Source organism: Neofelis nebulosa, chromosome 2 (genome assembly GCF_028018385.1).
Source record: "Neofelis nebulosa isolate mNeoNeb1 chromosome 2, mNeoNeb1.pri, whole genome shotgun sequence".
NCBI classification, from domain to species: Eukaryota; Metazoa; Chordata; class Mammalia; order Carnivora; family Felidae; genus Neofelis; species Neofelis nebulosa.
The window spans coordinates 115,458,710-115,473,881 of NC_080783.1; the positions used below are offsets into that span (position 1 = coordinate 115,458,710).

At 46.7% G+C, this 15,172-nt stretch overlaps 1 protein-coding gene across 2 annotated transcripts; it reads left to right on the top strand.

Moving 5' to 3' along the window:
- Positions 1-1,484: 1,484 nt before the first annotated feature.
- S100A11 (S100 calcium binding protein A11) lies at positions 1,485-6,987 on the top strand. Of its 2 annotated transcripts, none has more exons than XM_058715734.1 (3): positions 1,485-1,640; positions 5,572-5,724; positions 6,658-6,987. In XM_058715734.1, exons 1-3 carry the CDS (start codon positions 1,638-1,640, stop codon positions 6,811-6,813), a joined length of 312 nt encoding a protein of 103 aa, XP_058571717.1. In that variant the 5' UTR covers positions 1,485-1,637; the 3' UTR covers positions 6,814-6,987. The 2 variants fall into 2 exon arrangements, with proteins under 2 accessions (XP_058571717.1, XP_058571716.1); XM_058715733.1 differs by lacking the exon at positions 1,485-1,640 and adding an exon at positions 2,818-2,856.
- The last annotated feature ends 8,185 nt before the right edge of the window (positions 6,988-15,172 follow it).

The window sequence follows — 15,172 nt, forward strand, 5'->3', positions numbered from 1 at the left end:
GATAAGATTTGGGGATAAGAAAGGGATTTAGAGTCAAAACCTGGATCCAAAGTTCTCAAGTTGGAGAAGAATGGCAGAATGGCAGTACTACTAGCAGAGAAGGGGTAGATGGGAAAGAAGCAGGTTACTTCTTGTATTGAGTGTGGGGCTCAGGTGGGGCTTTCAAGTGGATTCAAGAAAATGTGTGTCTGATGGGGCACCTGGGTGGCTCAGTTGGTTAAGCGCGGAACTTTGGCTCAGGTCATGATCTCAGGATTAGTTGGTTCAAGCCCGCTTGGGCTCCATGCTGACTGGGCAGAGCCTGCTTGGGATTCTCTCTCTCCCTCTCTCTCTGTCCCTCCCCTGCTCACCCTATCTCTAAATAAATACATACATACATACTTAAAAAATTTTTTTAAAGAAAAAAGAATGTGAGTCTGCAGTAGCTGAGAGGCAGATTTGCTCAGAAGTGACAGCAGATGTCAGGAAGCAATTTACACCATCCACTCCAGTTTTTGAAGCCCTCACAAAGCTCTCATTTCACTGGACAGTTATAACAATATTATGAAACAGGAAAGGCAACGTCACTACTTTTTTTTTTTTTTAACATTTTTTTTTTTTTTTTTTTTTTTGGGACAGAGAGAGACAGAGCATGAACGGGGGAAGGGCAGAGAGAGAGGGAGACACAGAATCGGAAACAGGCTCCAGGCTCCGAGCCATCAGCCCGGAGCCTGACGCGGGGCTCGAACTCACGGACCGCGAGATCGTGACCTGGCTGAAGTCGGACGCTTAACCGACTGCGCCACCCAGGCGCCCCCAACGTCACTACTTTTAACAGATAAGGAGATGGAACTCTGAGGAGAGAGGAGGTTTGTCAAAAGTACTGCAATCAAGTTAACAGGCCCACGAGTAGAACCCAGAGCTTCTGATTCTCAACATGACTCCCAGCTCCACTGCCCAGTGCACACAGATAAATCCCTACTCACACCGCTCCGTTTTTAATTGCAGTGGTTTGAGGTTTTGTGGGCTTAACTGTCTTCGGTTAGGGAGACGTTTGAGACAATGGTACTCCACTTGGCACAAATCACCACCGTGTATTAGCCCTCTTTAATGTGAAGGGATAGATAGCCCTGGCTTCTAGGGAACTTCCACTCTACAATTACGGCCCACACTCCGTGCTGCACGTTTTTAAACGGATCTTTCTGCCTCTCTAACCGGAATGAGCTCGTTCGCGGAAAAGAGCCACGGATATCAGGCACACCACACCCAAGACCGCCATGCATAAGTTTTAATTCAGAAAAGTCCAGAATCTTTCAGGGACAGGGAGAGACGGCGGGTCTCGGGTGAGCGGCGCGCTGGGCCACGCGGGCGGGACAGACAGGTCTGTATCTGCGCCGGGGAGGGGGTTTGGGGAAGGGGTTGGGGGTGGAGACCGGCCGGCCGGGAGCCGGGCTCGGGAGTCGGGCGGTGCCGCGCGGGGCGGGGCGGACAAGTCCGGATCTGCGCCCGGGGGGCGGAGGCGGAGGCGGGCCCGGGAGAGGTGGGAGCCCGAGCCCGAGCCCGCGCCCGCGCCCGCCACCCGGAGCTCACAGCCCGCCGCTGCCGCTGCTGCCGCCGCCGCTGCCCCGCCACAGCGCCCGCGACCGCTCCGCGCAGACATGGTAAGCCGGACCTTTGTCGTGTCTGCCTCCGCAAAGACAGGAAAAAAGGCTCGGTGTGCTTGCCGCCACGCTGATCCTTCATTCCTGTGGGACGTAGCGGGAAGCCGAGCCGCGAAAGTCAGTCGTGGGAGGGAACTGGGGTAGAGGCTGCAAGGAAAGCAGCCGTAGGTTCCTCCTGTGCTAGCAGACGAGGGGCGGCCACCAGAGGGTCTCTGGTTTCGCCGCGCGGATGCGGTGCGAGCCGGGGGAAGAGGGGCTGCTCCCCTTACCCGATCCCCCTCGGCCGGGAAGGGGGCGAGGCGCGGGGTCGCGCTGGGCCCCTGGCCCGCCCCCGGGCTCCGGGAAGCCTGGGAGACCAGAAAAGTTAAAGAAGGGCGGGACGCGGCGGGGGAGATCCGTCAGCACTGGTTGTTTTTGTAGACCAGGAAGGGCACTTCTCAGAACTGAGTCGTCAGAGCCCCGGGGAAAATCGGTTTCAGTAAGCTGTCGGCAACCGGCCAAGACCCCAAAGCCTGAAACCGAAGCCGCTGCCAGCCAGCCGGACGCAGCCCAGACGGTGGGAGGAGCCCGGTCCCCGCCAAGCCCCTCTTCCTTCCCTTCTCCTTTGAACCCACCGCCTTTTCAGGCACTCACGCCAACATCTGTTTTTCTCTTCTCAGCTCCTGCCAACCTGCTTTGAATTCTCTCTCTAGCGTTTCCATTAGGCCACCTCCAAAATCTACCTCCTGCTTGACCCCTTTCGTGAAGGGAGTCAGCAAACTTCTGCCCGCGGGCCAAATAGGGTTTCTGACCCCTGCACAAGCTACACATGGATTTGACGTTTTTAACTGGTTGAAAGAAAACCAAAAGAAGAATAATACTTTGTGACACCTGAAGTGACACGAAAATCAGACTTAATTGACCATAAATAAAATTTTATTGGCACACGGCCACGCCCGTTCACTTATGAGTTGTCTGTGTAGTTGCTGTCCCGCTACAAAAGAGTGACAGAGACAACATGGACCACAGTGGCCTAAGATATCTACCATCTGACCCTTTACACAACACATTTGCCAGCCTTTATCCCTGCCCACTCTTCCCTCCTTCCTTTCCATGCAAGAAGGGAGTAACAATGTCCCAAGGAACCTTGAAAAGGCAGACCCAGCACCAATAGGTGGTGAAGACTGGGAAGGACTGCCCTGAAGGAAGGTGGATGCCTCCATGGATCCTCGCTGGGGTGGGGCTGGGGGAAGCACTTTGGTTAAGAATGACAACAGCAATGCTGGAATCTTTCAAGTGTTACTTCTTTTTCACATTCCTTTTTCTTCCCCCTTTCCTCAAATGTTGAGTATTCGGAATGCATTTTTAAAATTCTTTCACTGTATCCATTTACCTCACACCATTTTCTCCTTCCTATCATGGTGCCAAATACAACTGTGAGGGTGCAGTGAGCTGTGGGGAGTGCTGGCCTCCAGGCAGGAGATCTTGTTCTCCTCTCTTCAGCCTCTCTGCTTCACCTTGAGCAAAGCTTTCCTGTCTCTGGGCCTCCCTTCTCTGGAACCATCTCCCAAACTCCCTCCAGCTTTACAAATTTTACAATTCCATTTTAGTAGTAATTCGGTAATTGTGTTTCTTTCTTTCACTCTGGAAAATTACTTCTGAGAAGAAATACAGAGGTTTTAATTTTTTCCATGTGTGGCTGATAGCAACAGTTTTCAAGAAGGGGAAAAAAATGGTCTAAATTATAGTCCTGGTGTTAAGGAGGAAAAAAAAAATAAAGCAGAAAGCCACTTTGAAACTAGAGAAGCAAAGCAATCAGAATTCCCCAAGGTAAAGGGGCAGAGGAGCATCTGTAGGCCTAGAAAAAGGTCACAAAGCCCTTAATCCTCAGCCTGGAATCTTTTACCCTATATGGCATGTCCTTCCAGCTGACCTTCTTCCTGTCATCTGACACATTAAGACAGTGAAATTTTAGTCCTGATAAGGAAGACTGTTGTGCAAAAACCTCTGTTTCTAGATGATGGTATTCTATTTCACTCCCAAACCCTGGACATTTTTCTTTCCTTAAAAAAAAAAAAAAAAAGTTCTCTCTGAGAAAAAAGAAAGCATTCCAACAACATGACTGTTGGGAAAGAATCCATCTCCAGAAGAGTTCACTAGAACCCACCTCTGGACAGGGCTTTACAGATGCTCCCACCTGCAAAGGGCAGCAGTGAGCTCAGCTAGGCTGGTAAAACACATCGTGGAGACACTGCAGATGAAAAGCCTGGGGCGGCCGGGGCAGTGGGGAGGAAGGAAGGAGCCCAAAGCTGTGCCCCTAAGGGCTCGGATCAATCCGAAGCATGTTAATTATGGGTCCCAGCTCTGAGCTCCAGGAAGTCCATGCAAAGACCAAATTAAGGGGTAAAGGCTAATTGTAAATGTCACCATCCAAGCAAAGATCATTATTAATACCTGAAGTTTAGTAAAGCCCGAGAGGAAGGGTGTGGCTGGCAACTTTTCCAGAAAGCCTGTAGTTGATGTCTGAACCACCAGGGGGCCCTAGGTGAAGGCAGAAATGACCTGAAGACTCTGCAAAATAGAAAATTTCCCTCAAGAATTCTGTTGTAAGGAAGGCAGAGGCCAGCACAGAATTTGACCCTCCAGCTCCTCCTGGTGGAGGAGCTGGACCGATGAGGTCCAGCTCTGTAGATGCCAGGGGAACTGATGAGTGGCAACCTGAGAGCTCCCTTCCTGAGATCAACCTTTGTGGTTTGACGTGACCAGAGAAGTTCCTCTGGCCATTCCTGTAAGAATTAGTGGCATCTGGAAGAAGGAACAAAGGCCAAGGATTGCAGATAGGGACCTGGAGGCTGAAATTCTAGGGATGGCTCTACTGTGTCAATTCCCTTCTCGTGGCTCTTGTTTCCTCCCATGTAAAATTAATGGTTCTTAACCTTCAATATGAAAGCTGCTTTTGAACATCCAAAAAGCTCCCAAATCTCCTACCCCACACACAATAATAACTATGCATTTAGTTTTCTTCTAGAAAATGCAGGAGTCCCAGGAATTCGGTATTGCTTTAAAAAGAACTGAATTTCATTTATCACAGTAGCCTCTATATTTGCTTAGAAAATAGGAAATTGTTGGGGCACCTGGGTGGTTCAGTTGGTTGAGCATCCGACTTTGGCCCAGGTCATGATCTCAAGGTTCACGTGTTTGAGCCCCGCATGAGGCTCTGTGCTGAGAGCTCAGAGCCTGAGCCTGTTTCAGATTCTGTGTCTCCCTCTCTCTCTGCCCCTCCCCAACTAATGCTCTGTCTCTCTCTGTCTCTCAAAAATGAATAAATGTTAAAAATTTTAAATATATATATTAAAAAAAGAAAATAGGAAATTATTTAATCTCCAAATAGTGCTTGGTGCACATATGGATTTGTGGGTGTATAGTTATACATGTTTACAACCCTGCTGCAGTCACACTCATCCAGACAGTCTACTGCTTTAAAAAAAAAAATTTTTTTTTAATGTTTGTTTATTTTTGAGAGACAGAGACAGAGCATGAGCAGAGGAGGGACAGAGAGAGAGGGAGACACAGAATCAGAAGCAGGCTCCAGGCTCTGAGCTGTCAGCACAGAACCCACTGTGGGGCTCGAACCCACAAACTGTGAGATCATGACCTGAGCCGAAGTCGGGTGCTTGACCGACTGAGCCACCCAGGCGCCCAGTCTACTGCTTTTAGACACACCCACGTGCTCCATGTGTTCCCTCACTATATTTCACCCAGAATAAACATGTGATATGGGAGGGAAGCTCATGGAATGTGACCTTCAGTGTTTGTCTTGGGCTCTTCTGCCCCCTAAAAAACAGCCTAGTCTTTTAGGAAACTCCTTTAGCCCAAAATGAAGGTATGAGATTCTCTGGAGTGTTCTCCAGCATCCAGCCCTTGTCTGAACCCTGACTTTTCTTCTCTCAAGGCAAAAATGTCCAGCCCTACTGAGACTGAGCGGTGCATCGAGTCTCTGATTGCTGTTTTCCAGAGGTATGCTGGAAAGGATGGTAATAGCTGCAAACTCTCCAAGACAGAGTTCCTAACCTTCATGAATACAGAGCTGGCTGCCTTCACAAAGGTACTGCTCCCAGCCCCTCCCCCCAGACTACCCATAGCTCAAAACAAAGACCCTGACAAAATGGCTGGGAGTGAGGGCCCAGCAGCTGACTCCCCCACCCCTGCCTCCTCTTCATTCACTCCAAGCCAGGGACCTGCACGGCAGAGGCGGAGCCCTCAGGCCTCAAGTGAGCTCTGAGTAACCATTCAAGGACCTTTCCTTCTTTTCTTTGAACACGGTGTGTTTTAAAGATCAAAGTTCTCAAACTACATGACCCAAGGAATGTTGATTTGTTTCTTTCATTTAGGGAAGGAGCATATGAAACAGTAAGTGGTGTAAAAGGATAGTTTTCAAATTTGATTTCTCCATCCCAAAGCTTCTAGGGAAGCCCTGTCCCATAAAACTTTCTGTGATGTTGGAAATAATGTTTTGTATCTACCTGCACAGTCCGGTGTGGTAGCCACCAGACACAGGTGCCACTCAAGGACAGATTTCTAAGTCCCTAATTTAAACAGCCAGTGTAGCTAGTGGCTGTAAGTGTGTATATGTGTGGGGAGCTCAGAGGAGTAGAAGATGAGGCAGATCAGGACCTGCGTCTTCTTTCCACTTCAAATCGCTTCACTTCTGTGCAGTTTGTATACTGGAGTGGCAGGTGACAGTTGAAAAAGTGTGCCACTACTTTTATACCACTGAATAACCCCTGACTGTCACAGAGGAACCCGGGAATGGGAGCCAGAAAACTTGGGTTCCAGGCACAGGTCTTCCTCTTAGGCGAGTCACTTCCCTGTTTGAGTCTGTCACTGTGTCTGGGAAGTGGGAGTGTTACTAACCCCTAGCCTGTACCTCACACTCTTGTGAGAATGAGATGTGGCAACATAACTGAAAGTATCTTAGAAAGTGCAAGGTCAGGTACCATTAATAGTATCATTATTATGGTTATTATTACCTTTGCAGAACCAGAAGGACCCTGGTGTCCTTGACCGCATGATGAAGAAACTTGACACCAACTCCGATGGGCAACTGGACTTCCAAGAATTTCTTAATCTTATTGGCGGCTTGGCCATAGCTTGCCACGACTCCTTTTTAAGGTCTACCCATTTCCAGAAGTAAATCTGAGGGGGGCTCTTGGGCCTGGCCTGCAGACCACCCCCTTTCCTTCAAAACAGCCTCCCAGTCATCATCTCCTCATCACTTCCTACACGTCCTTGAGCCCAGAGCATCCACTGCCCCGTGCAGGCCAGTCCTGCTGGTGGTAAATAAAGAAATGGCGTTTTTTAAAATTTACGCTAGAGAGTCAGTACATTTGTGCCAGGGAGGAAGCAGCGTGGGAGGGATTAGCCTGATGGAAGCAGTTCCCAGAACTGCACAGTAAATAGTGAAAATACACCTTTGGTGTATTTGTAAGTATGACTCACGGTACCAACAGAATCATTCCAGATCACTCAGACTGATGGAGAAATGTCACTTGTTACTCAATAAGTGTCTATTCACCCCTCCTACAGGCACTACCACAGGCTCTGAGGATACAGTCGGCAAGACAGACAAGGTCCCTCATTCACCGAGCTGACTTTCTGGGGCAGGGGGGAGAGGGGAGAGGCAATGAATAAGCAAACAAGACAACTAGATAAATCCTATGGAGGAAAGACTACAAGGTGGTATGTTACAGGTTACAGGGGCTGGGGAGGGCATTCTTCTGAGATCTCATGTGTGCTGACATCTGAAGGATGAGACAAAGCAAACATTTGGAAAGATGGAGGAGGGACTTCCACGAGAAGGAACAGTGAGGTTCTGAGGTGAGAAAGAGCAGGACGCTGGAGGAATGGAAAGGAGGCCAATGTGGTCAAGGTCTTTGTATTGGGATGTGGGTTTCCTTATTTACATCGGACTTGAGCCAGTGTCAACATTAGTCTTCATTTTCTAAGCCCTCTGATAAAGCAGCAGGGAAAGAGCCTAGAAAAAGGGACCAGAAGGCTGACCCAGGGTTAAAAATAATATGGGGCGCCTGGGTAGCTCAGTTGGTTAAGTGCCCAACTTCAGCTCGTGTCATGATCTTGTGGTTCATAGGTTCAAGCCCTGCATCGGGCTCTGTATTGACAGCTCAGAGCCTGAAACTTGCTTTGGATGCGGTGTCCCCCTCTCTCTCTACCCCTCCCCCGCTCAAGAGAAGTGTGTTTTTGCATCCCTAAGCAGCACAGGTGAAAGCAGTTGTTTCCAGAGGCCTTCAGATTCCTTATCCATCTGTGTGAGTTTTCTTAGTAAAAATCTCTCTGGATTGCAGTTTCTTCCCTCATAAATTAATAGAATGAATCAGACCATTTCTGGGACTGCTTGTTTGGTTCTGACATTCCAGAATGAAGACCAGTGCCTAGGCTGGCAAGTCCCTAAATTTTTCGAGTAGAATTTGTAACTACTTCTTGGATAAGTTCCTTAATTCATTAAAAAGTGTTATTATCCCAAAGTACACTGAGCCAGGGAAGAGATGGAAAAACATCAGGCACCCTAAGTTTACTGGCTGATTTGCTGTTCTACCAAGAAGTCACTAGCCGTGGCTTTAGGACATCAGGTTGAGGGAACTAACTGAGAAATCTTGCTTGGCTCCTTCGAGTTTTGAAAGAAGACAGACCCAATCTGTACCAAGCTTCCAATTCAAGATTGAAAACAACTACCTGAAGTGTCTGTTTGGAAGGTGAGTGATGGAGAGAGACCTCACTCCACATCATGGAGAGAGACAGAAGGCACTGGTTGGGGGAAGTGGTGATGAGCTCAGTGAGGGTTGCTGTATTTAAACTGCCCTTAGTAGGTCCAGTTGGCATCTGCATTTGAAGTCTGGGGAGAAGACCTGGCTTGAGAAACAGGAGGGCTTGGCGGCATTCCCTCAGTTAAGGGTAGGAGGAAGTAAGAGGAAGAAGACTGAGCAAAGGAGAACAGAGGAGAGTCTGAGAGGTCGGGGAAGAGGAGCAGGACAAGATTACGGTTAGGAGCCACATCAGACAATCACAGTCCTTCAAAGCTGCTGCTTCTCCACACCGTGTGCAGAGCCTCCCTCCCAGGCCTCACACTCTGCCTGCGCATCTCGCCTACTCTGGTCTTCATTTACTAGTAGAGGCCAATGACCACGCGAATCTGTTTCCTCAACCCACTTCTAGCTCCTGAGCTCCAATGCTGCCTCCTAGATTTCTCCATATAAAATAATACAGGTTTGGGAGCGCCTGGGTGGCTCAGTCGGTTGAGTGCCCGACTCTGGCTCAGGTCATGATCTCAAGGTTCATGAGTTCGAACCCCACATCAGGCTCACTGCTGTCAGTGCAGAGCCCACTTCAGATCCTCTGTCCCCCCTTCCCTCTATCTGCCCCTCCCCCACTCACACTCTCTCAAAAATAAACATTTAAGAATAATAATACATGGGGCACTTGGGTTGGCTCAGTTAAGTGTCCAACTTCAGCTCAGGTCATGACCTCATGGTCCATGGGTTTGAGCCCTGGGTCGGGCTCTGTGCTGACAGCTCAGGGCCTGGTGCCTGCTTCAGGTCCTGTGTGTGTGTCTCTCTCTCTGCCCCCTGCCCCCAATCACACTCTGTCTCTGTCTCTCAAAAAGAAACAAACATTAAAAAAAAATTTTTTTAATAAAATAATACAGGTATCTTTCACGTACTCAAGTATTAAAGATTTACTTAAAATGTGTAAGACTGTTCTGTGTATCTGTGTATTCATTCCCAGAGTGAATAAGGCAGAGAAGAGTCTTGTCTTCAAGAAACTTGCACTCTGGTTCATTGTACCCCAAACTGAACTCACCGTGCTCCCAAGCCCCCAGCAGGCCCCTCCTCCACTGCCCCCATCTCAGGAAATGGCACCTCCGTCCACCTAGCCACCCTGCCCAGAAACATGGAAGTCACTCCTCACATTCACCCAAGCCCTCAAGCTCATCGAATGCACCAAGATAGCCCTCAAACCCGCTCCAGCCTCCCCCTGACCCAGGCACCACAGCCTCTGTCTGGATACAGCAGCGCCTTCCTCTGTGGCCCTGCCCCTCTCCAGACCCTCCTTCCTGAAGCCTCTGATGCCATTGCTCTCCAGCTTAAAGCCTTTTGGCAGACTCCCTGGGGCTCTTGGGCATATAAGGGACACAATGCGCCCCCACTCAGCTTGCTGCGCATTGGACCTCCCCTGCTTTGCCCTCACAGGGGCACCCTCTACATTCCAGCCATCAGGACCCTTACTTTTCTCAACACACTGGGCTGCACTCACTTCCTGGCCTGAGCTCTCTGCCTGGAGCTCTGTCCCACCCTCCCCACACCCATTCCCAGGTATGGTTCCCCTTACCCTGGCTTCTCAGCCTACATGTTTTTTTCCTCCAGGAAACCTCGCAATACGAGGTAGGGATGAGGGGGCCCTTCCACGTAGGATCATGCTGTGTGCTTCCCGTGTCATGGCACTCAAACTAACTGGCCTCTGTTTTTCCTGGTGACCTTCAAACTCATGGCATTGACCTATACGCTCATGACTTACATTTATATATCCCCAGCCCAAATCTATCTCTAGAATTCTCAAGTCATTGGTTGAACCCAACATCTCTACCTGGCTGTCCCACAGCCAGGATTCTTGTTGCAGCTGACAGGAAATTCAGTTTAAACTGTAAGCAGAGCAGGAATTTATTGACTCATATAACTGAACAGCCAAGGGACAGCTTTAGCTTCAGCACAGCCAAAAGGATGGTGTCTTTCTAAATTCCTGGGCTGTTTCCACCCCTAGGTGAATCAGTGGGTCTGCAGGCCTGCCATGCAGAGATCAGTGGGAGCCTGAACCGTGTACCTGACCTTAGTTGGAACTGGGGTGGGGTCCCACCCAAAGTACAGAACCAAGAGTTGGGGAGAGTGGGTCAGGTGGGGGAGACGGATGCTACAAATACAAGGCGCACACCCACTAAGGAACACGTATCTCAAACAAACATGTTTGAAACTGGACTCTACGGTCAACTCCAGAACAACACAGGAGTCAGGGCACCAATGCGCACACAATCAGAAACCCACATGTAACTTTTTAAAACAATGTTTATTTATTTATTTTGAGAGAAAGACAGAGAGTGCACGTGTGTGAGCTGGGGAGGAGCAGAGAGACAGAGGGAGAGAGAATCCCAGGCAGGCTTGGTGTAGCCAGCCCAATGTGAGCTCGATCCCATGAACTGCAAGATCATGAGCTGAGCCAAAATCAAGGGTCAGACGCTCAACTGACTAAGCCACCCAGGCACCTCTGAAAATCCACATAATTTTTGACTCCCCATAAACTTAATTACTAATAGCAAGAACCACAAGAGATTACTTTTTACTACAATACACAATCTACCAGCCAGGCAACTGTTCAGGTGGTGGTATTAGCATCACACAGTGTTTTGTGCAGATACTGGGACACTCAAAACATTTGGGCTCTCTGCAATGACAACAACGGGTGGCTACAAAATTATTACAGTAGCGTATATACTACAATGAGTTCTATGACGTTTCATACTGCATTTTTACACTTTACATTTTACACTTTACATTTCTCTTGGTGGTGCCACATACAGTCTGTAAGTGTGTGTAAGTTTTGATAAAATTCAACTTTTATAATAGATTTCTGTATACTTTATGCAGGAAGTAATAAAATAGACTAGTATTTACATATATTTTATGCACTTATGACATACCTCTTTCTTAACATTTTTGATATTTCGGCTATGCAGTTCATGAGTTTTTTCAAATTGTTACAAATCTCTAAAAAAAATTTCCAATATATTTACTGAAAAAGATTCACATGTAAGTGGACCCCGCCCAGTTCAAACCTGTGTTGTTCAAGGCTCAACTCTACATCTTTCTCCTGGAACCCGCTCTTGTTTCATTCCTGGTTTCAGTGAGTTACACCACCATCACCCAGCTGTCCAAACGAGGCACCTGAAGATAATCCTAGGCGTCTCATGCTCACAACCACATCCAGTCATCACATCTTGGGTTTTACTTCTGGCACATGCATCTCCTCCTCTCCACCCTTGTTGCCTTCTTTCAGACTTTCTTGTAACTGATTCATTTAACCATCTCCCCATTCTTTCTAAAAAAACTGCTGACTGATGACCAAAGAACCACAAATGTCCAAGGGTAATGGATAACTCTAGGGGAGCCCCCATCAGTGAAATCATGTGTTCGCTAAGAACGTATTTGTGGTTGTTCTGAAACCTGTTTATATCAGTTGTACTTATTCTTTATAACCTGAAATTTAATTAGTCTATAAACCAATAAAATATGGGTATAGATAGTTTTTTTATGAAAGTCAAATTGAATTCTTTTCAAAGACTTGATTAGGGAATTTCACTGAAGATCACTGTAGTTGATGTAGTTGTATCTGAGACAACCATGAACAAATGAGGAAGAAACTGGTAAAAAGCTAGAAGCATCTTTCACTCAGATTGCCCCATAAGTATCTTTAAATTTTCCATTAAAAAAAACTAAAAATCATTATGAATATGATTTACACTAGAAAGATAACATAGCAAAATCCTGGTAAACGTACTTTTTTTTTAATGTTTATTTATTTTTGAGAGAGACAGAGACAGAATGTGAGTGGGTTGAGGCAGAGAGGAAGGGAGGCACAGAATCTGAAGCAGGCTCCAGGTTCCGAGCTGTCAGCACAGAGCCGACGCGGGGCTTGAACTCATAAGCTATGAGATCATGACCTGAGCTGAAGTCAGACGCTCAACCGACGGAGCCAACCAGGTGCCCCCATACATGTTTTAAGTAAATGTTTGAAATATTGTTACTTTTATAAATACCCATTTGAACTGATTTCTTTTTTCTTTTTCTTAATTTTTTTTTATGTTTATTTTTGAGAGAGAGAGGGAGGGGAGGGAGGGGCAGAGAGAAAGGGAGACACAGAATCCAAACCAGGCTCCAGGCTCTGAGCTGTCAGCACAGAGCCCGATGCAGGGCTCGAACTCACGAACTGTGAGATCATGACCTAAGCTGAAGTCGGACGCTTAACCTACTGAGCCACCCAGGCACCCCTGAACTGATTTCTTTTAATTAATCAGCTAATTACTGGTCCCTCTCCTTTGGAAAAGATAGCCTCTACTATTTTGCAATAAGCTCTCTTACTCTTCTCCCTGTCCCCAGTTTGACCTCTTCCACTCCTTTCTCCACCCTGTGATCAAAGAGGTTTTAAAGGCAGACTTGATGGGGTCACTCCCATGGTAGAACAGCATTGGTTCCTCTCATCATGCAGGATAGAAACCAGACTTGTCCTGGGGCACTCAAGAGTCATCGCGGTCTGGTCACTGCCTGCCCTCCAGTCTCGCGAAGCTTTATGCCTCTATGCCTTCATAACCTCTTCTTGCTGCCCTGCAGGCCCACTGTCCCCTTTCCACCTCTTCCTGCTCATCCTCTAGAGCAGCACAAGTGTCATCCGCCTTGAGAAGTCTTCACTACACCCACCTGCAGCCAAGACTGGTTTCAATGTTCTTATTCTATGTTGTCACAGCACTCTGGTTTACCTCTCTCATAAGCACTTACCACTCTATTGCAATGGTGCTTTTACTTGTCTGTCTTCCCAGACTTGCCTGAGAACTCAAGAACAAGAACCTTGTTAAATGCACCCTGACATCACTAGCACTTAATGTGGTGCCCAGCATTTACAGTAGCCCTCTTTATCCACGGTTTCAGTTACCTGCGGTCCAGAAGCACATGATCCTTCTTCTGACACACCACCAGAAGGTCAATGGCAGCCCAACACTATGTCACAAGGCCTGCATCATTCACCTCACTGCATCTCCTCATGCAGGCATTTTATCATCTCACATCATCACACGAAAGGCGAGGACAGTATAAGAAGATATTTTGAGAGATTACATTCACATAATTTTTATTACTGTATATTATTGCAACCGTCCTATTTTATTATTGTTCTTAATATCTTACTGTGCCTCGTTTATAAGTTTAGCCTTATCAAAGATACGTATGCTTGGAAAAAACATAGTATATATAGGGTTTGGTACTACCCCTTGGGGTCTTGGAACATATCCCTCACAGATAAGAGGGGACTACTGTAGTAGATTGGGAAAAAAAAAAATAGATAACGCTATAAAATCAGATTTGGTGTGCTTTATCAGTCAGGGTCCCCATAGAAAACACAGGCACACTCAAAGTGTCACTAAAGAAAGTTTAATAAACTATCACAGAGGTGTGGGCAGGGATAAGAGAGGCAACGATGGATAGCAAAGCACCAGAACTAGCAAAGTTAAGAAGCTGTTTCCACCACCAGGCCTGACTGGGAAAGGCAAGGGAGCAGTCACTGGAAGCCAGCAAGAGCCACAGGTAAGAGAGAGGGGTCCCTCCCAGATGTTGTGGCCTTAGGTACAGAAATGCATCCACTGTCAGAGTACACGAAGCAGGAAGGAGCCAAGGGAATAAACATCAATTTCTTTCTCTTCCCACCTTCTGATCTCCTGCCAGTGTCTTCCATAGGACAACCCAGGCTGAAGACTAAGCAGGACAGAGAAGCATAGAAAGTGAATCTGGAAGGACAGGGAGGATATCCGATACATTGTAGAGTGGGGACATCAGTATTTCCCTACCACATGGCCATTCCTGCCGCAGAAAGAGGCAGAGGATAAAGTGCCACCACTAATGCACATAGATGATTTTTTTTTGGAAATTTTCTTAATTTATTGAATTCTTTTTTATTTTATATTGTGTTTAAATATATATAACATGAAATTAACATTTTAACCATTTTTAAATACACAGTTGAGAAGCATTAAGTACATTTTTCACAATGTTGAATGTGAATTCACCATCCATCTCCAAAACATTTTCATCTTCCTCAACTGAAACTCTGTACACATTAAATATTATCTCCTCATTCCCTGCTTCTCTCATTCCTGGAAACCAACATTCTACTTTTTATTTCTATGAACTGACTACTGCAGGTACCTCATATAAGCAAAATCACACAATATTTGTCCTTTTTATAACTGGCCTATTTTACTTAGCATAATGTCCTCAAGATTCATCCATATTGTGGGATATGTCAGAAGTTCCTTCCTTTTTAAGGCTAAATAATATTCCATTGTATGTGTATACCTCATTTTGTATATCCATTCATCCATCAACGGACACTTAGAATGTTTCCACCTTTTGGATATTGTGAATAGTGCTGTTATGAACATGGATATACAAATATCTGCTCAAGCCCGTTTTCAATTCCTTTGAATACATATCCGGAAGTAGAATTGCTGTATTTTTTTTGGAACCATCATACTTTTTTCCATAGCAGCTACACCATTTTACATGCTCACCAGCAATGCTCCAAGGTTCCTATTTCTCTACATGCTCACCAACACTTGTTATTTTTCTGTTTTGGGCATGAAGTGGTATTTCATTATTTTGATCTGCATTTCCCCAATAGTTATTGATGTTGAGCATCTTTTCATGTAATTCTTGGCCATGTAT

Excerpts from the sequence above, each read along its gene's own strand:
- S100A11 (XM_058715733.1), top strand. The coding sequence starts at position 2,833 with ATGCCTCCATGGATCCTCGCTGGG. Across the intron at positions 2,857-5,571 it reads CTCCATGGATCCTCGCTGGG|GCAAAAATGTCCAGCCCTAC; the intron begins GTGGGGCTGGGG and ends TCTTCTCTCAAG. Across the intron at positions 5,725-6,657 it reads AGCTGGCTGCCTTCACAAAG|AACCAGAAGGACCCTGGTGT; the intron begins GTACTGCTCCCA and ends TTACCTTTGCAG.